We start from the raw sequence: 22,527 nt of genomic DNA on the forward strand, positions 1-22,527 counted from the left end.
TTCTTTCTTTATCTTTCTTTCCTTTCCTTTTCTCTCTCTCTCTCTCTCTCTCTCTCTCTCTCTCTCTCTCTCTTTTTTAAAAAAGGGTTGCCTTGGTCATGGTGTCTCTTCCCAGCAATGGAACAGTTTCTAAGACATGGCCAAAGGACAGCAGTTGTCTATGGAGGGAAGGAGATATGCTGGACTGGAAGAATCAGCTCCTGAGCATCAGCATGGCCCCTCAAGCACTGAGGAGATCTTTGGAATACCTTGCAGAACCAGGACTGTGACCAATCAGATCCTAGGCTGAATTGCTTAGCTGACCCCTGTCCTAACTCTTCATTTATTTAACCCTAAGGCTCCTGTCACAAACATGGCATTCTGGTGCCCTGTATGTGCTTCTCTTACTAATGGACCATAATGGATTCCACTTTTCCTTCGGTACTTCTCTCTTTAATTGGAATACTTGCATTGGAAAGCAAGACTAGCCTTGGCTGAAGGGCGAGGGCTGTGCAGCACACTTCCTTACCATTAACTTGCACACTTGGACAGTGGAGCAGGAACTTTGAAGGTCTAGGTTTTTTCATTGTTGGTTTCTTTTTTTTTTTTTTTTTTTTTACCCTCATGCACAACACTGCTGGATTATTGTTTGTAACTTGTCATTCTCGCTTTCCTGCCATGCTCAAAACATTTCTATGTTCCTTCATGCTCTGGAGTATAATACCCAGAATGCTTTGGCAGGGTTCAAAGTTCTTACTAATGTCTTAAGACATTATCCATGCCATTGATAAATTTCAAATCAAATGAAACTGCTCAAACATTCAATGCATGTCACTAACAGTCCTGGGTCTCTGCCTCTGATAGACTTAATACTTCTGTCAGTGATAAAGGGACAGAACCACAGATCCACACTGCCACCCTTAATAGCCCGAGAAGTTCTAGGGACCTCAACTCAGGATAAACCTGAATTCACATCTTTGATGCTGAACAGAATTTCAGGCATAGTCAGTACAATACAGCAGATGTGGAGGTTTTGTTAAAGATATTCTATTGTAAACTTACAATAAGGGTTAGGGGAAAGAGAGGCACTCAGCTGAAGAAGGACTCACTAAAGGCTATGAGTACGGGGTTTTCCAAGAAGAGTCACTCAGAAAGCTAGACAAACTGACGTGTGGGTCCAGGCTCCTCAAGGGAAATTTGCAATTGTCATAGCACAAGTCATATATGATTGTAATGGCTCTCATGTTCCATCTCAAACTGTTGCTAAGAAGCCTTTTCTCTTTTTTTCTTTCTTCTGATGAGAAAGATAAGTGAGGCACAGCACATCGGGAGATGCTGTGGATGGAATTATGATCTAAAAGGTGAAGCCAGGGCCTCTAAGTTTTCACAAGGTGTTTAGTGCATGCCTTTGCCTAGAGAAGAGCTTCTAGCCAGATTCCTAGAAACTCGAGTTTATAGGGAGGAGAGGAGAAGGAGAGGCCTTAATAATTGTTACTTGTGTTAGAATTTCTGCTTCTCTGATGGAGAGTCTTTGCCAACTAATTATCTTTAAGAGGTGGGACCAAGTTAGGGTTTGGCTTTCTGGGACCAGGGGAAAAATGGCAAGGCTTGTGGGGCCTAGGTGCCCTCTGTGTGGTTCCCTCGCAGCACAGCTGAGCTTGAACTTCTCATTCCTGTCTTGTGAGTTTTCTCCTTATAATAAATAAAAATATAATTGTTTTATCTTTTAGCTAGCCTGGTTATTTCCCAAATCGAGCTAACTTCTACCCTTCTCTGCTGACAACCAGATTCATGTTCTTCCAAATTGCCTCTGTCTTCCTCTCCTGCCTTATCTCGACTTTTCTCCTTGTCAACATTCTTGATGTTATCTTTTCCTTAGTCACTGAAGCCTAATGCTCTTGCTGGAGATGACCACCACTACAAACGTCAGAGTGTTCCACCTGCCCCTGCATGTCATGGGTACTTTTTAACTTTGATTATATCATAGTGTTATACATTCTTTTTCCTATATAGAAATCCATTGTTGTGCTTGTGCACAACAGCTACCAGCAAGTTTCAAGGGAGCTACAACAACTTTTATACAACATTTTCCTTAGGGCAGTCTTGACTGTTTTAGAGGAAGTTAACTTGTCAAACCATGGTAAACATGGTACACAATCCTTTGATAATAATTGCTTATTCAAGCAGAGAGAACAGATTCAAACTAGCCACGACCTCATGGTGATGCACAGATTAATGGAGATGGGTTAGTTCAGGATATAAGAGCTAGCTAGAAATATGCATAAACTATTGGCCAAGCAGTGTTTTAAATAATATGGTTTCTGTGTGATTATTTTGGGACTGTAGGCAGCCAGGAAACAACCGAGCAGCCTCCAACAACAGATCCTGCCCCAACGATCATAGTTAATTGGTCTAGAGCTATCTATTAACTTACACAAACTTCCTCAATTGGTCTGATCATTGTCTTCCTGTGACTCAACCTGTGATATATAACACTGAAAAGTTGTCCATGGCCTCAAAAATGATATTGGAGTGTCTCACTTCGCAGCTTTAGCAGACTTGTGACTGAAGAGACAGGCATCTAATAGGGGTGAACTTTGGTGTTACTACAGTAGCTCTCAGAGTTCAATACACCTTTTTAAAAGGTTTATCTTTTTAAAAAGAGTCTTCTGTGTGGCCAAGAGCTGAAGCTGAATAGAAAACAACAAATAGTGGAGGCAATGGACCCCAGGAGATTGAGGACTTGATGGGGTTCTGACAGGGTAGAGAAGCAGATAACACATTCCACACCAATACAAAGTACTAATAGAAAAGAATGCATGACATCAGTAGGAAGGCCATTAACAGTGTAATGTCCTTTCGTCCGAGGGAAAATAATTTCTGTTAAAAGCAAGGTGTACCTTATTAACCAAAACACAGAGAAGCGCTAAGAGACAAAAACAAAATCAAATCAGAGCTTCTTTTTGAAACCGTGTTCAAAGATCTTCATAAAATACACTGGGCTTAAATTAACATAGGGTCTGTGAAGAACAACAACTGAAACAGCATAGTTCATCTGGGCAAAAGCTCTTTAAGTACCACATACATTCAGGAACAACCTCTCTTCTGGTCTTGTTCATTGTGTTAATATATAATATTGTGTTAATAGAGCTTCTAGTCAGTGCTGGCTAGAACATTCAATCTAGAAGCATCTTATCAATGAAACAGCCTTTAGTTAGTCATTATTAACTCGTCTGACTGTATTCTCATTCCCTACTTTGTAAACAAGTTTTCTTTGTTCGAGAAACTGAGAAAATACCTGGTTTGGTGTTTTGTTTTTATGTTGTTTTTAATGTCCAAAGAGAAACAACCAAGTTTGTTTTAAAAGTCTCTCAATGAAAATCTCTTAAAATTAGAAGTTCTATTTAACTCATGTCTCCATACTTTCATAATCACATGAAAGATGGCATAACTCAGGGTCTCATTAGCCATTTGTTAAGTGAAATGCAATTTATATGAACAACCTAAATATGATTCTGGCTAATCACAGAGGACTGTTTTTTCATTTGCCTGAAAGTCGCAGCAAACATTAGGCAAATGGAGAGACAGGTGTACTTTACTATGAGAGGACATGAGTGGCCTTGAAGGTGCTTTGGTCAAAACTCTACTTTATAAATAAAGGCACTGGAGGTAAAAGGAATGTGTCAGCCTAATAGAGTTGTTAGTATAAAGTCAATTCTGGTAAATCTATATTAGTTTTATGCAAATCATATTTAGTTACCAAAACTAACTCCAATATGCCATAACTTGATAGCTGGGAGGTGGTGGCACACACCTTTAATCCCAGCACTCTGGAGGCAAAGGCAGGTGGGAGTTCAAGGCCCGCCTGGTCTACAGAGTGAGATCCAGGACATTCAAGGCTACACAGAGATACCCTGACACAAAAAACCAAAATCAAACCAAATCAAAGCAAACAAACAAACAATCAAAAACCCTATCCTTTGCCAGGTGGTGGTAGCGCACACCTTTTTTCCCAGCACTCAGGAAGCTGAGACAGGTGGATCTCTATGAGTTCAAGGCCAGCCTGGTCTACAGAGTGAGTTCTGAAACAGGTTCCAAAGCTACAGAGAAACCCTGCCTTGAAACACAAAAAACAACCAAAGAAATAAAGATGAGGCTTTAAAATTGTCCCCCTCTCCTCACCAACCACATATTAATTTTAGGCAAGGATATACTTGTTTTAATATGGTCATTTTGTTTAAAAGAGCTAACTTAGTGTGAATCTTTCACAATATTCTTTAAGCAAGACTGATTTATTTCTTTTTGAAAATATTTTAACCATAAAATACACATAAAGAATTTATTTATTTATTTATTTGATTACTTGCTTTTCTTTTTTGCTTTTCTGCAAGACATGGTCTCATGTAGATCATATAGAAGAGCCTGAGAGTCTGATCTTTTTACCTCAGCCTCCCTAATGCTGTCACCATGCCTAGCGCAAGAATTTTAAATACTAATTTTAAAATGATAGTAATAGAAAAAACAATTTAGAAGCAAACTTTTGATTAGCCAGTATAAACTATTAAAATATTTACTTTTCTGTAATGGTTACCTTATCACGAGTCCTTACATTCTAGGGAGCACCCAGTTCTTTTGAAAAAACTTGTGGATTTTAGAGAAAAAGCAGGAGCAAACTGTAAAATGGGCGGGTCATCATCTACTGACATGAAAGCCAATGGGAGGAGATTCTAAAATGGGCAGGTCATCATCTACTGACATGAAAGCCAATGGGAGGAGACTGTAAAATGGGCAGGTCATCATCTACTGACATGAAAGTCAATAGGAGGAGACTCTGAAATGAGCCAGTCATCATCTACTGATCTGAACACCAGCGTAAGGAGAACAGAAACTCTAACATAAAATAGCTACACAGGTATTAAATCAATCATGTTTCTTAACCTCCCATCCCAAGGTGAGAAAAGTAAATCTGATCCCCTGGAGGCAGCATCACTCTCGGGAAGCCAATACCATTGCTCAACTGCATATTCAAGGGCTCTGCAAACTACAGAGCCCCCTGGACACCAAACTGTGTTGATTTGCCTTTCGGTCTTCTCCATAAAAAGGACAACAAAAATATAATGATTTCTTATTTTGTTGAATTTGAAGGTTCGGCCTATGAGGAGGACCAGCGGTGAAGCTGGTGAACTTCTCTAACAGAGGCAGCGAGTTTAATTCCAGGCAGCAGAATCTATGACACAGTCAATCAGATTTCAGTGCCTAAGGACTCTCACATCAATGTGACTACCACCTCCGTCTAGGGCCTAATCATCTCCCACTTGAACTAATACTATCATCAAGTAATTGCACTCTCTACCTATAGCCTACTTTTAATCTAATCTTTCATCCATAATTTTCTCAAATCAGTCTTGCTAAGGATGCCTCTTCTAACTCATTATTGTTCTGTTCAAAAATGTAAATGACTTTTCAGGGCCTTCTACTTGGGCTCACATTTCTAACCCTCAAATTCTGGGGCAAACCTAATCAGTTTTTAACCCATCTTTCTAAAGTTCAGTCTTTGCACAATTGGGGATTGACAAGCTTTTTCTCAGAGCTATGAGTCATATGTCTTTGCTACAAGTATTTAATTGAGCACTTCCCATAGAGAAAAGAGTATAGATGTGTCTCACTAGGACTTTATTTATTTACAATTATTGTCATCATCACCTATATAGACAGGCATAAGCTAGGTCTTATCAAAGGGCCATAGACAGCCGAATCCACTGTAGAAGAACATTTATTTCTTTCATACTGGTCACTCACTGGGCCCTAAAACAGCTGTTCAGTGGTATTTCTCAGGAGGGATAAAGCATGGGTTCTCTCTGTCCTTACCTGGAAAAGCTCACAATCTGCTTTATACATGAGATCACTCTCTGATTACATCACACATCCCATGAAAGGTAGCAGATTTTTCCACAAGCAAAGTTTCATGTTGGAGGAGTTGGGAAATCACTTCTAGTGAGAGGGAGCAGGAAGAAGTTACGGTCAGAAGAGGCAGTACAAGTTAGAAAGCAGAGACTCAGAACCACTAATTCACTAATGGTGAATTGGCTCAGACAAGCATAGATAACAAGAAAGATGGATTTAAAACTGGTTTTAACACCATACTAATGAGTTCAGGCTAGTTCCTTTGAACTGCTCTGCCCTTAGCCCTCAGCAGAAGGTCCTGCTTTTTGATTGCCATTTTAAATGAGAACGCCTTAAAATATGTTCCTATTTGTTAATGATTTCTGGACAAGCTTGATCATATATAATAGCTATTATAGTAATAAACTCATGTAACTGTCAAGAGTTTTGCAGATTTCCTTTTTGCTTCACATATTAATGAAAAATAACAGTTTGGCACCCTCTTTTATATCCCTACAACTTGCATTCTTTTTTATCTTGTTTGTTCCAGCAATGACATTTAGCGTAAACTCAAGTGAGAGAGGAGAGCATAGGCCTTCCTTGACTTAAAAAGGTAAGCTTTTAACAATAGGAGACCTGTGTCAAGTACTGTAGTGACACAAGCGTGCTTTAGAGCAGAATTATACAGGACACATAGTCAAGATTCACTAGTGTTTGCTGAAGAAGACTTGGCCTGTGATGCTCCATCAAGAGAGTCACCTCCTGGTGTTGATTCCGACCACTCTGATAATAAGCCACATTTCACTGCTTGATTCACCAAACTGGTCAAACTTTAATTAAGCCACAAATTCACATGGGTCACTGTATGGATATCTAAAAGTATGGTTATTGTGATTCATGGTAGGCTGCACACAAATCTCCATTGCATAGAAGAGAATCATGTAAATTACTTAAAGTCAGACTGACCTTATATTTCTCTTTTAAGTCATCTTGGCACATATAACCATTAAGATGTGAACACAGGATGCTCTTTCTAAAAAAGACTACCTAATAAGTTTTGAAAAACCAAAAAGTCTTGAGAAAGGTATTTTTTTTATATAAATTGTATGAGAAAATTGTCATATGCTGTTTGTGCTTGTTCAGAACTGACTCTGAGAAAAACGATGACTTGAAAAAAAGACTTGAGCAAGTTAATTTCAAGTCTGTTCCAAAACTCCCTGTCTGGTGGCAGGCTTGATCCTGGTGGCAGGCTGGTCCATACTAGGACAAGGAAAAAGAACAATAATAAACAGCCAAGGCTAATAAAAACATTGTACCCCTGAGAACATTGATATGTGAACTATTTCTAACATGGGTTGCTACTAGTTGTCTATCTTAAGGTATAAAAAATACTTGCAGTGGGAATGAGAAGCCAGAAGCTCCTCTGGGAAGAGATTAGCTCTTCTCTGTTCCGCCCAAGAGTCCCATGCAGGTTTCCCTGGTCAGTTTCTACTGGACGTTTTGAGCTTCAGATCTGATGAAGATTTACCGGCTAACTGCTCCTTGCAATTTTTTCTTTTGCTTTGATTTACTTAATAAATGGTTTGATTGCATGTTTAATGTGGAGGCCCAAAAATGTGAGCCTATTTCCACCTTGTCTAAAAGTCAGAGGGTTTCAGCTTGCTTGAAGTTGTTGCCATTCCATCCAGATCAAAGGTCAAAGAGTTGGCACTTACTGCTATCCTTTCAAGGTTATTGTCTGTTTCTACTTCAAAGGTCTCACCTAGATTTATATTAGAGAGTTCTGCTCCCTCAAGATTATTGTCAGCAGGTGTGGCTAACATCCAGACCTTATATTTCAGGTATTGAGAAATAGACCTGTTTCTACCTCAAACACAAGTCTAAGGACCTAACTAAGTCCTACTCCCTTAGGGAGATAGCTAGGAATTCCACCGAGTGGTTTGACAACAGAATGTTTTGATCTAGGGTATGAGTGTTACTTATCTTGTTCTAGCAACAGAATGTTTAATAAGAATGTAGCCTGCAACCTTCAGCTGGTATGTTCATTTCCCTATAGCATATCAATGCAGTTTTTTTTTTTAAATCTTATTCTTACCTTTTGGGGTCAGGAGTATTTTAAGCAAATGGAAATTAAACGCGAGTCATTTCAGTATTCACTGTAACACCCTCCTGGTACTATCCTATGTTTCTGTCTTATTATTTTTACTCATGTATTTCTTACTAATTTTTGTAAATCCCATACTCTTACCCTCGTAAGTGGTATTTTTGTCTAAGCTGGTTTCCAACAGTTTAATACATGACTACCACAATTCTTTCTCCATACAGTGCAACCATCACTCACAAACTCAATCAAAAGAGAAATATTTACATAGTTTACCAGAAAATGTTTTATAACTAAATATCCAGTTAAAGGAGGTTTTTCAGTCTCAAACCTTAAATTCAGGACATTCAACAGCTGCCTCTCCTCCTAGGGCCCTTTCATTTTCCATTCTCTATGGAGACGCAGCTATGCAGGCACCAATTCTGTCTTAGAAGTTTGATAAAGGCACAAACCCCACCTTTTCACAAAATACTAGGCGCCTATAAAATTACTAAACTAATAACCCTGCATCTTTGTCACCAAATCTTGACACTTGACCTATTGTTAAATATAGAGAAACATGATGAATCCTGTAATAATACAATCAAAAAGCGGCACTGTCTGATAACAATTCTGCAGACATTCTCCTATATGAAAATGATATCATGTGGAAAATTATTTCTTTGATAGCAGAATAATTAAGATAAATCACAACATTTGATTCAGTAGAAATAGAAGCCTAAATTGCTCTTTTTCTTGGGGGAGGGACACATCTATATCAGTTCTATATTGTGTGTTTATGCTCTCATTAAAAGGATTTTTTGATGTTGTAATTATATAGACAAAAATGTCTAACCAATACTAAAGCAAATCCTGAGGGACATTCTGTTTCTTGTTGCTACATGGGGATTACCTGATTTTGAACACTACCCCAGAGGTGAGCTATTTATGAGACTTAGCTATCTTTTTTCATACAGATATTTTCACTGTAATGGCATCTCCTTGAATTGATTTTTATGTTTTCACAAAATGCATGCATTTTAGTATATCAGTCCAGTAAAATTACCTCTAAAAAATACACAGGGTTTTGAGCTTCCAAAATGTGAAAGAGGGTTATGGGAAGAATGACATGAAAGCCACCAGAATATTTTATTCTACAAATATAGAATATATTTTATTCTAGGAATATAGTTTTATTGCAAACAAAAAGTTTTAAACAAACAAGCATGTCTTATAAAACAAGAACAAAATACAGCCAACTAAAGCTTAAGCAACATTCTTCAGATGTGTGAATAGAACACTTTATGTGGATCCTGTCAACACATTCTAATGAGTTTTTTCTTTATTTAAAAATGGCTGATTGTAAATAAAAGCCACTCTAACAGTTTCCGAGAAGTTACACAAGGAAAATGTGGCACCCTGATGATAATAAAATGTCAATTCATTCTAAGTAAGTCCACAAGATTATTCAGTACTGTATAACCAAAATATTTTCAGCTATAAACCACTCGAGGCATAAGGCACTTCATTCACAAAACATAGAACATCCCCAGTGCCTTATGGAATGCAAGATTTTACCAAATAGTTAACATTTGTACTGATTTCAGAATATTCTATCCAATCAATATCTTGTACGAGGCGTCACAGGTTGTTATGAGGTTGTAGTAAGTAAATGCATTGCTTTTCTGAGGAGCAGGTCATGCCCCCAACTTGGACTATTTCTCACAACGTGGTTACTGTCTGATTGTGCCCGCCCTTTGATCCCATCTTCCTTTAAAAATAGGGATCTATCTCAGCAATAGTGGTATCTGCTGCCTTTTTCCTACTCCCTCTGACATCAGCGTTCAACTCACACTTGGTAATGGTGACAGAAGACAAACCCAGCATGTTCCCTTCCAGCCATGATTTGAATCTCTGCTCTTAAAAATCTCTGAATGTATTAAACATTTTTCCAAACTTCATCCCAATTCTTCTTTGAGATACTGTCTCCATATTAACAAAACTCCCTTACTTCCATCTTTACTCCTACAACGTTGTTCTGGCTGCCTTGCTCACACAAAATTAAAAATAAAAAATTACATAGCATGGGAAAAACTTAAAACAGGTCTAACCTGCTAACCTGCAAGAACATCCACTTCCCATGTGTTATCTACATCCTCTCTCTACTGTTTAAAACTTGCTTCCCTTGATCTAGTCTACTGAGAGAATCCACAGGTCAAGCCAAAACAAAACATTTACACATAGAAGTGGCTAAAAATGTGTCCCATGGCATAAGTGAAAGGCTTTTCATGATATGGAAACATCAACTTTATTTTTCTTCTAGCTTCTAAAATGAAAGACTTCCTTGACTTTAAAAGGAATCCTATGGAATTTTAATTGTGATTTGCCTTACTTTCTTATATATAATCTCTCTTGTACTATCAGGATATTTTTACACAATAGTATTTTTAGTGTTCACTTACTGCTAAAATTATCATCACCTATTAGTCACAGTTCCTTCAAAAATGTTCTAGGGGAACCAGTGCTTTGTTCAATTATGTAGCAATAAAATAAGAGTTTGGATTGGCTCTTTTCCAAATGACTTGGAACAAAAAAGAATTCATATTCTGCATAACTTGTAGTTTCCTTTCTCAGGTAGAGACACTATATCATAATAATTTCTGCATCCAAACTGTTCCATTCTACTTCATGGCCCTTGAACAGAATTAGATCACAAGGTAACAATGTGATCACAAACCTAAAAAAAATTAAACTGCATTTATGCATATTAGAAAAAATGCCTTTGCTTTGAAACCTTAAAAACCAAAATTTTCTTATAACATCCTTTGATCAATATAGTCCAAACAAATTATTTATTTTAGATATTAAACTACTCAGTTTTGATTTCTCTGTAGATGTTGAAATTTCTATTATGACATATTTCCTTATGAAAAATTACCATGCAGCACAAAAATGAAAATATCATGACTTACAGAGACTCGTGACTTACAGCAAGACAAAATTGTCAGAAAAACTTCAAAGATAGAAAATGCAGAAGCTAAATGGAGGCCATCAAAGGGGCCAAAGCTATACTTTCACCAAAAGGAATGAATACGTAGGAGAACGGTTCAAACATGAGCACTGAAATGCACATTTGTAAGAAATGAAAAGAAAAGGCTGGCGTGTATTTTAATTAATGGAATTTTGCTATCGTGAAGTAGTTAAAAACTAGTCCTTGAAAGCTCACGGCTGTGAAGCACATATCCACGTGGGAAGCAGAGCACAGATTAACAATTGCAGTGAACAATTACTTCTGGGTGATGACAGGGAAAGACATGGCTACTTCAGAAAATGTCATCTAACAGTAGGGGTGGCCAGGGGAAAATCCTAATTTCATTGTCAGAGCAGAAGAGTTCCTATGAGAAATGCCTAGAAAATAGTCCAAGTAATCCTAAACCTACCTCTGATACCATTTTAACAAAATTCAATAAAATCAAGTAGCTGTATACTCTGAATTTTCCCAATTATCATAATTTTAAAAGAAACTTATGAAAGTTATTTCTCACACTAGGAATCCATGCTGAAGCAATAAATTGGAGATCGTATGTAAGAAGATATTTTCTATTATTGTGTAAATTACCCAAAAGGTTTAGCATAAAGATATTTCGTAGGGATACTGTTACCCATAATCAAAAGTTTTCACACCCAAGCACATCTGATATTTTTCCATCTGGTCACAGTATTGAAAAGCATTTTTATAGAATGAAGAGAGATTTGGCTTTACATGCCATTTACTTTCAATCATCTTTAAACTAGCTTTGAAACAAAATAGATGCTTATAATTATAAAGGTCGTAAAATTCTTTCAACAACATTAAAATGTGGGCAGTTACAATGGCATAAGAAGAATCAAACACTGGTCTAACACTGGAGACATAAAACGCTGTATTGTCACCTCCTTGTTTTGATGTATTCATTCAATATTACAGTGATTATACCATCAAAACTGTGTATAAGCATACTTTCATGAGCATAAAATTTACCCCATGGCTAAATCATGTTATTTAATTAAAATTCCATGCTAATTTGCTCAGGTCATTTATTAAATTTTTATTTTGTGTGAATATGCTCATTTTACCAATCACTTATTTACAATTGATTTAGAGAAGGGGTCTTTTCTTCTTAATCATGTGAAGATATAAATTTGTACAGTTGGGGAACTGAGAGTTCATTACCAAAACCATCTACTCTTGCTTGATTTTGTGGCCTGTTTTGCACAAGAGTGTTCTAGTTTCTTTCAGTGACATCTTCCTCAAGAAACTGAATATGGATGTTGGACTAGAAGTTATCTACAATTTCTCTTCCTGTTGTGAATTACTTGATTGCTGCAGCTTATTGTTAATATACTATATTAATAAGCCATTATTAACCTTTCATTCATAATATCAGTCAATTCTATTTTTAGCCTACACAGTTTCAGCAAAACAAGTCAAAGATGCAAATGACAGTAATAAGAAGTACACAGGAAGTCATAAAACAGCAAAACCCAAAGATATCAGGATGAGACATTTGTTGTCTTGAATCTTCTTTGGTGGATTCCACCTGAATGTTTACTTGAGCACAGGGGGAGCTTTAAACTGGCATAACTAGACTCCAGTGATAGCCATCTAACCGCACTTACAGTAGTCAGTTAACCTACTGTCTACAAAGGAAACAAACCAAGAAGATTCTAGAACAAGGCTGATTACTGTCCAAAGACGGGACATATGTGAGAAGCAGTGACATCCACTGTGAAGCTGAGTGGGAGCCAAATACAAAGTTTGGTTCGTTGTACGCAGGAGGGAAGTATCCCAGAAAACCCCGACTCCCTCAGGTGAGCTGCCAGTGTCAAGCAGAGCCCACTACCTATTCGATGGGAAGGCTGAATCAGGAATGCACGTGAAACATGATTTCGCTCACCTGCCCTGCACAATCTTTAAATACACTGGCAGGAAAGCAACCTCTCCACTGAGAAGTTCACAGAAAATGTAATTCTCAAGACTCTAGTTTAAGAGAATAGTTAGAATTCAATGCTTGGAATAAAAAAAAGTTAAAATGATTAACAGATGAATCATTTAATCAACAGTTAATAGAAAACATGTTCAGAATCTCCACACTCGGTTCAGTTGTGGTGCTGTGCACCTGGAATCCCAGCCCTGGGGAAGTCAAAGCAGGAGGACTGTGTGTTCAGGGATACATAAATACTCTGAACAGCCAGCCAAATAGTCAAATAAAATAAAATTCTGTGCTCAAAAATCATAGCTTAAACTTATAAGGAATGTATTGGATTGTTTGATGCTTTTTGTTTTGCTTTGTTTGGGGAACTCAGAAGTTTTCCCAGTGGAAGATGCTATTGGAGCAGAAGCAAAGAGCACATCCTAAAAGCAAACACACAGCTATTAAAACTCATGTGAGCACAAATAGTTTAGTCTATGATGTGAGGGATTGATTTTTGATTTTTTTTTTAATTCTAGAAAAGGTATTTCATTTAATTTTGGAAAACAGAAATAATATTAGTTTCCTGAATGGAAATTAACAGCTTTATTTAACTCATAAATTAAAAGTAGGCTTGAATAAATATTTTTCCTTCATAAAAAGGAGGACTACTAGATTTCAAAATAATTTTGTTTTTACTTAAATTATTGATTGTACTATAATTAACAAATAGATTTCACCTAAAACATTAGTGTAAATCAAATGGCCTTCAGAAATGCATACATGTTTACCTAAAACATTAGTGTAAATCAAATGGCCTTCAGAGATACATACATGTTTACCTAAAACATTAGTGTAAATCAAATGGCCTTCAGAGATGCATACATGTTTGCCAAAGCTTTAGGTGCTGTAATTTCTCATTGTAATAATTGCAGTGAGATCACCTCTCACAGGTAGTTCTTCTCTTCCATTTTACAAAAAGGACACTTCCACGTTGGTTATTGTTTTGTGGGTGTCTTTATCGTCACAGTTCAGTGATTCGAAACAGGGCAGAAAATGGAGCCACAAGAGCTGAACAATCACAGAACACATTTCAGACACTATGAAATTCCCAGCATCCAACTCCCCATTTTATTATTGTCTTTTCTATTTCTAAAAATTTGTGTGTATATGCACAGTCACGAGTGCATACTTGTTAATATGTATGTATGCCTTGGTTTGTGCATGTGTATATGTATGTGGACTTGGGGCAGGAGCAGCAGTTGACACCCAATGTCTTCTTCAAGCCCTGTACAGATTATAGTTTTGAGCCAGAGTCCCTTACTGAATTTGGAGCTCTGCATTAGCACAGACTTGCTGGCCAGTGAGTCTCATCCTCTTGTGTCCTCCTTTTCAGGGCTGGGAGTAGAGGTACTTTCCACCATGCCGTGCATTTTATATGAGTTCTGTGCATCAATTGCACATACATAACAAGCCTTTGCCCACAAGTAATCCTTCCAGCCCTCCTTTTCTTTCTCCGGCAAGAAAGCAAAGAGAAAGCAACTGATTGGCAGTCATAATAATTACATTATCAGCATTTGACCAGCTTCAGTTTAAAATCAACAAAATACCAAATCCCCCAAACGTTCAGACTTTATTATCAGTAACTTAACATACACCTGATAGAAAACAACACAATTATTACTTCATTTCGATATCATTAAAATAATGAAGTCACAGAAGTTAAATACCATTTATTATGGACTTGACCAACAATGTGGCACATGCACTCTTATTGGTCAAAGAAATAGACCTATATTCAAGTGATTTGTTTTCTTTTAAGTCACTACTTGAGTTCCTCACTAATTTTCCTGCATTATAAGAAGCACAAAACATTTCCAACCTTTCTTTCATCTTTGGTAGAATTTAGGTTAAGTAATATTTTTATATAATTACTACTCATAGGCAATTATAGGCCTTGAGATTTTATAAAAATCATCATTAGTATGACTAGAGAGAAAAAGGAATGGTGTGTTAAAATTTCTTCCACAATCCCACATATTTATTCAAATCTAGTTCTTACGCTTTTCACCAAAGTTAAGTCCAAGTGACAGCATATTTTGTGGCAATAACATGGGCTCCTCAAAATATACATATATATATATATATATATATATATGTGTGTGTGTATATACACACACACATATATATGAAGCTCTTTTATTAGAGGCCACAACCTATTAATTTTTGACAAAATATGAGTCTATATGTTTTACACAAGCATGTGTGAGGATGCTAAATAATTCCTTTGTCCTGTACATTTATAACAAATGTAACTTTGGGAAACTAAGGCTTTTAAACAAACAAGAAAATCAGTTGCAGTTTCCACTCACTAAGAAATTCTCCACTTTCATGAGTTATGAAGAAGACTCATAAATAGAGAATTTCTATATGCACTCAAAGTAAAAGAAAAATCCATAAAATATCAGTGTAGTCACATTCTATGGGTAAGCAGAGAATAGAGCGTGTCTGTGTTTCTGCTATAAGTTAAATGCTAACAAAATGTCACTTATGAACACTCCCAGAATGTGCCACCCCCAAGCATGCCACTCTGACACAGGATTACTTTGAGCTAAGGGTATCTGAAAAACAACAGACATGAGGTGGGCACACTAATCTCCTCCCTTATCCTTGAACACAGAGGATTAAAACTCCCAAGCAAAAGCTGTCCTCCCTCTAGTTGGAGACAAGAAACATTCTTCAATAGAGCCATAGCTGAGAAAGCTTGACTTGTGCAAATAATTTTTATCTTCTCTTAGCCTCTCCACATCATTTAGTTACTTGTCTAAAATTACATGTCTTTGTTCAACCGAATACAAAGGTAGGTGAGTTTCACAAGGTTTAAAGGTCTTTGCTTCTCTATAAGGACGTTTGCAACATCTAAAACTTATTAAATTTGGATACATTATTCTGATAATCTGTTTGACATCAATTTCATTGTGAGACGAAGATGGGACCAAAAAAGGAAGCAAGGAAACCCACCTCCTCGACACTAACTGCTAGGGTTTCTACTACTTTTGCGTTGAATAAAGGTAAATTGTTGCCTGTATGTCTTCTTACATAGTTTACTGGTTAAACATTAATTGAAAACAGACAGAAGACCTATCTGTGAGGGAATGGAGATCTTCCAACTGGAAAGTCAGACTCTTGTGAAACACACAAACACACAGATACACACTTTGATAGCCTAAAGGAATTTCCCCAACATGAACAGTTTCATTACGAAGTCTTTGATCAGTCTTGGCTGACAGAACAGAGTGAACTATTAGGCTACACTCGGCTCCCCACCTTTGAAAGGCAACTTTCTCAGAAACAAGGTACAAGCTGACTCACCGGTCCAAAAGAATTGCTATCAAAACTGTGTCCATGGTGATCGCCTTCAACCCACATGTGACCACGGGGAACTTTGACCAAACGGTTTTTGTGTCCAATGGTTCTGAAAACAAACAGTGAGACCAATGAGATATGAGCAGGAAGGGAACTTTACAACCTAGATGCAGAATTAGGAAGGAAAGAACAGCTATTAGAAAGAGAAGAGTGACTGACCTAGAAATCACACCCAGGTTCCCCTAAAGTAAGCTGTGGTTCAGCTTCTAAACTGTCTGTGGGAACCATGAATAACAAGTGTGGCTTTGGGAAACAAAATGGGCAAAGTTAAGTTTTTAAACAGACCAGACAAACAATACATCAGCTGTAGAGTCCATTGACTAAGGTCATCTTGACCTTAATAATGACTTACTGTATAGATTCATAAATAGATAATTTCTACATGTACCCAAAATGAAGAAAATCAATAAAATAACTGTAGTCAAATATTCTATGGATAACCATGGAATACAGTTCTTCTTTTGTATAAGAAAAAAAAAAAACCTGCTTAAAGGCAAAGCCCAAACACCAAATACAGTGTTTTGCTACTTAATTTAATTCACACTATACATACTTAAAATCTTTAACATGCCTCAATGAAAGGAACATATATTTGTCTTCTTGCATTTATGCTAGTGATTAACTGTTTCAATTTACTTATGAGAATTAAGATTCAAAAGAGGAACTGTCAATGACAGATGACATACAGCAGTTATTCATATTTTTAACACAGGAAAGGAAGGGGCAGGAGCACATTCTCTCACATTGTTAGTGGTTGTAGGAAACGATTCCAACTTTCTGTTTCCATTTCTTTTTTGGATCTACTCTGGCAATGTTTTATGGTCATGCCTGCTGGCCTTCTACTTAAAAAATCAATTGCTAGGAAATATTAGAAATAAGGACGAATGTTTGTTATAGGGGACGCTCAGTCCACACACTTTAATGCTCCCATTCCCAAATGTAACTTACCCAAACAACTAGCAACACAGTGTTGGTAAATAAGTTATAAAACATTTTTTTTTTCGAGACAGGGTTTCTCTGTGGCTTTGGAGCCTGTCCCGGAACTAGCTCTGTAGACCAGGCTGGTCTCGAACTCACAGAGATCCGCCTGCCTCTGCCTCCCGAGTGCTGGGATTAAAGGCGTGCGCCACCATCGCCGGGCTATAAGCTATAAAACAATTAACTAAATAAAAGACAGAATTAAAATAAAATTTGATTCAAAGCTCACAAAAATACTTCTTTTGGGAGCAAATAACTTTATATTTCCTTTATTTCCTAAAGCACCCTGGAAAACAATAACTTACACAAGCTTCTCAATAAAGGTTTGCTGAATGAACGAGCAAATTAATGAATGAAAATCACTCTGAAAGCCAGCACGTTCAGAAACTGAGGCTGGTGTACTGTTCTGCGGTACGGAATCTCGCTGAGGCTAGTCTGTTAGTGATCAAGCTGCGCATGCACAGAAGAATGCATTAAAAGGGGAGAGTACACATAAATTGGTGCCAGAGAAATTGAAACTATTCATTATCTTGGATGGTTTTTAATTTTCAAGATAATTTCAGTGTTGAATTGCTTTGCTTTAGATCAGTAAGTCATCCATGCAAGAAAGCAATATTATGGCCATTAGAACCCCACGGTAAGTTAATGGTTGCTGTTTGTCTTTAATTACTATAGGGAAGGAGGTTTGCAGCTTTTTAGAGAAAAGCAAAAACAAATTTAACACATCTCACCCTCATACACTTTGCAATAGAAGTGCTCTTCAATTAAAGTCACTCCATTAGTTCTTGACATCATTACTATATGAGCTGGTGTGGAATAACCCATACACACCTCAAATGTCAATGATGAGGAGAACACGTACGGTTAGCTGCACTAAAGGTACCATCTCCTAACATATGCAGACATGTTCACCTTAGTAAGCTGAGTATTTTTGATAAACCATGACTAAAATTAGATTTTTCTTCAAATAATTATTTAACAGTCACAGAGTGTGTTATATGAGACAACATACTATATAGTGCATACACACACACACACACACACACACACACACACACACATTCACTCCAGGTCTTGGGGTGTATCTCCCAAGGATGAGTGCCTGCCCTATGTACTCATATTAACTTATTTTTGTTGTTGCATGGAAGGTTCCTAGGGAAGGAACCAAAATGAGCCTCAAGTCTTGAAGGACTTTCAATTGCTTGGTAGTGACTACCTATAGGGTAGAGAAGGAGTTCAAAGTCAGCAAAAGGCTTGGTAAGCTAGGAACAAACAATTTGTCAAGGTTTGGAAGGGAATGGGCTTATCACATGAATTATCATAAAGTCTCCTTCACATTCATAGTATATAAAAACCATGGGTGTGAAGGCACTTTGAGACCCAAACACATAGACTATTAATTGTAATATATGTATGTGTGTGTATTACATCTCTCTCTGTGTGAATAGTAAATATATATAAAGTAAATCCAACACAAAATTACAACAACAATGAAATAGTGGGCCAAACATATTCTTCTAGAAGCTAGAATGATATAAAAGTCAGATTGAACTTTAGGTGCTATAAGAATCAGGACACTTGTGACAGAAAGCAACAGTAGCACCAGAGGACCACTGAAGGCTGCAGGCTTCTTTGTGGTGACCATCTTACATAAGGAACTTGCGCTTTCTTTATCCCATTATTTCCTAGCCATTTACAAAGCTTTAGTTTTCTTTTTTATGCACACTAAGATTGGACGTGGGCTCATGGAGCTATTTATCTACTGTCTATCTATCCCTGTTAAAGTGTGACCTATAAGAATGTGCCTTTCTTATAGAACGTCCTTAGAGCCCAAAAATGCTCAACAAATATTTGCTAAATACATGACAAATGAATTTAGAAGTGATTTTAGATACTGTCTCAAAGGCAGTACAATACTATGGAAAGCACAATGATTCTTGAACAGTCTAAAGAAATTTCAACCTTAATCCATGATTCTCAAGTAAGCTTTTAAGTTATAGTTAGCTGCCAACTTTACAATAGGAGGAACAGTATCCACCTTAACTAGGTTCAGCTGGAGGCTAAAAATGAGCGGCAAACACAGGGAGGGGAGGTTACTATCCATTTTCATCTCTTCAGTTAGGTTATCTTGGTTTGTTTATTTGACATTTTCAGGTGCATAGGATTTTGAACAAATTGATAAAACTCAAAGGGGCAGTTTCTCATTGAAAACAGTAGGCAAAAGTGCGGGGGTGGGGAGAGAGAGAGAGAGAGAGAGAGAGAGAGAGAGAGAGAGAGAAAGCCTAACTCTAAGGTTACTTAATGGGTAAGAGTAGCCTCTACTGAACACCAAGTAAATGTGTTCATTTACTCTCTTAGATGGGAGCCTGTTCTTAAGCAAAGCACTGGTTACGGTTCTGATGCACATTTAGGACCCAGTAAGTGGTAATGATTAATGCCAGTCTCCCTTGGCCCTTTATTTTCCTCCATTTTACAATTCAGAATGTGTTGAGGTTCACTATCAGCATCCGTCTTCAAATTACCAGAGATATGCTTCAATAATTTTTTTCTTGCAGTTGTGCTATGCCTGTGACTATTTTTAAAGGTACAGTGACTCTTTTTTCTTTCTTCTTGTTCCCTCTGGGCATATTAAAACTCATGTGTGAAGGGTTAGTCTATTTATTTCTACATATTCAAACATACAGAGAGTGACAGGTAAAGGTACAATCTACCTATCTGTGGCTTCACCCACCAGTCTCTTGCATATTTCCATGCTGCTATGAGAATACACAGTGGCTTACACTGAAAATGGTCAGGTTTGGAGGCAACAGTGCAAACAGAGGACTCAGGTAAACATGGTGCTGTATGGATGAGGGGAGAGGTGTACTCTATCTCTTCCTCTCATGGAGTACATCCGACTTTTAAAATAGTAACCCAAAATAGCTTAAAAATATGATGGCAAATTACTGGGCTACTTGCTTTTAGGGCTGCCAAAGAAAGAGCATACTGCTAATAGAATTTCTCTACAGAAGGAATTTTAAATAGCTTTCTGCTCCTGAACACACATAAAAGACAAGATAATCCTTTAGCTGATTTAGCAGGTAAGTGGGGTGTCAGCCCACAAGGTTGTATGTATCTATAGCTTGCAAATAATTCTGGTTTTGACAGTCAGAAATGAGTTCTGTATGGAACTTTAACTACCTGTCTAAAAGAGAAGACGTTTTTAGTACTAGCTTTACCAAGACAAGTTACCTAGGCCTTATAAGTGGGACGAAGAATGATTGCCTCCAATTTGATTTGACCTTGAAAACAAAGCGTTTAAGTCTCTAGATCGTTGAAGTGTCATCAGTTGAATACAAAAGTACTGTCCATGTAATTCTTAGAATTATAAGAAGATAAGTGCTTATTAACTGTTTCTCCCTGTGTCTTTCTCTAGTGCCTATGTGCTCTCTTGTCCTCTCTCAGTAATTTGTATTAATAATTCATGATTCATTAGGGATATCATTTTAAGCCATCCTATTGAATTTTCTACATGGACGCGGCAGTGATAACCTGAGAGGCTGACTGCTCACTGAATCCCCAACCCTGAGTTTCTGTTTCCCAATGGAAGCTGCTCATGAGCAATCCTCCATGGCCTATGTTGCAGTTCCTGCCTTGAGCCCCACTAACAACTCTATTCCTACCTCCCAATCTCTCCCCATCCCAGCTTTCCTCAATATGGGCTGTCAGGTGGAAGTAGAGCCCTTTCCTCCCCAAGTTGTTTTTCATTAGTGTTGTATAATAGCAACAAAAAATCAGACTAATATAGCAAAAAAGAAACAGGAATATATTCATATTGAAATATATTTTAATTTTTCTGGGTAAAGAATCGAGGAGTAAAATTTGCACATAAAAAATAAAGTTTAATTTTAGAGAAGTGCATTAGTTTATCCTACTGACATGTAAAAAGAAACAAATTGTTGTCAGAAACGTTTGCTAAGATTTTTTTAATTGACTGAATGAGATTTATCTTTTTTTAGCTAATTAAGAAGCATATAGGAATAAACAAAAACAAGACACAATCTAGTTATTATCAGTAGCCATAATAAAGTGGTGAGCTAATATAATTGAAAGAGTAATATTTTATTGAAAAAAATCTAGCTTATAGAATATAGAATTTGCATAACTTGTACAGCTACTTTGGAAATCAATATGGTGGTTCCTTAGGAAATTGGTAATTGATCTACCACAGGACCCAGCTATCCCCTTTTTCAGAATATACCCAAAGGGTGCCCTACCCTACCAAAAGGACATTTGTTCAACTATGCTCATAGTGGCTTTATTTATAATAGAAACTGGAGACAACCTAGATGTCCCTCAACTGAAGAAGAGATAAAGAAAATGTGATACATTTATGCAATGTAGTATTACTTTGCAGTTAAAAAATGACATCATGAAATTTGCAGGCAAATGGATGAAGCTAGAAAAAAAGTCATCCTGAGTGAGGTAACTCTGTCCTAGAAAGACAATTATGGTATATACTCATTTAAGTGGATATTAGCTGTTAAATAAATGCTACAATCTATAGACCCAGGGAGGTTAATAACAAGGAAGGCACTTGGGGCATATGTGGATCTCTCTGGGAAGGGGAAATGGAACAGATTTTGCATGTGGACTGGGGCAGGTGGAGATGGGAATAGGAAGAATCATGGGTGGGGGAGGGATGAAGGAAGAGAGTATGAGGAGAGATAACTAGACTTGGAGGTCATTTGGGGGGTGATGTGGGCACTTAGCACAGTAGAAACTCCCAGGAGTTTGTGAGAATGTTCTAGCAAGGAGTCCTAGTAATAGAAGACACGGAGCATGAACCAGCCACCTTCTATAACCAGGCAACTTCCAGTGATAGAACTGGGACACCAACCTGGCCATAAAAACAACCTTGATGTTCTGTTATACTCACAGAGTGCCTAGCCCAGTCATCATGAGAGAGGTTTCCTCCAGCAGCTGAAGGGAGTAGATACAGAGGCCCACTGCCGATCATTTGGAAGAGAAAGAGAGCCCATGCTGAAAGTCCTGAACATCCCCTTGATGTTCAGGAATCTGACAGAAGAGGGGGAGTAGGAATTGTGGGAGTCAGAGGGGATGAAAACACCCAAAGAATGAATGGCTCAGGGAATCAACTAAGTAGGGATCATGGGGATTTATAGAGACCTGCAAGGGTCTTCACTAGGTCCTCTGCTTATATTTTATGGTTGTTGGCTGTTGACAGAG

General features: G+C 37.4%; 1 protein-coding gene across 4 annotated transcripts in view; it reads right to left on the bottom strand.

Annotated features, from left to right (window-relative positions):
* Positions 1 to 22,527, bottom strand: part of Immp2l (inner mitochondrial membrane peptidase subunit 2) — an 815,636-nt gene that overhangs the window by 178,193 nt on the left and 614,916 nt on the right. For all 4 annotated transcript variants that reach the window (XM_041658413.1, XM_041658410.1, XM_041658411.1 and 1 more), the window contains one exon: positions 16,267 to 16,369. In XM_041658413.1, the coding sequence (XP_041514347.1) occupies positions 16,267 to 16,369 (103 nt within the window). The remainder of the gene's footprint in view (positions 1 to 16,266; positions 16,370 to 22,527) is intronic.

This window comes from Microtus oregoni, unplaced genomic scaffold (genome assembly GCF_018167655.1).
Source record: "Microtus oregoni isolate MIOR12 unplaced genomic scaffold, Mior012 000009F_ref0000495, whole genome shotgun sequence".
In the NCBI taxonomy this organism is placed as follows: Eukaryota; Metazoa; Chordata; class Mammalia; order Rodentia; family Cricetidae; genus Microtus; species Microtus oregoni.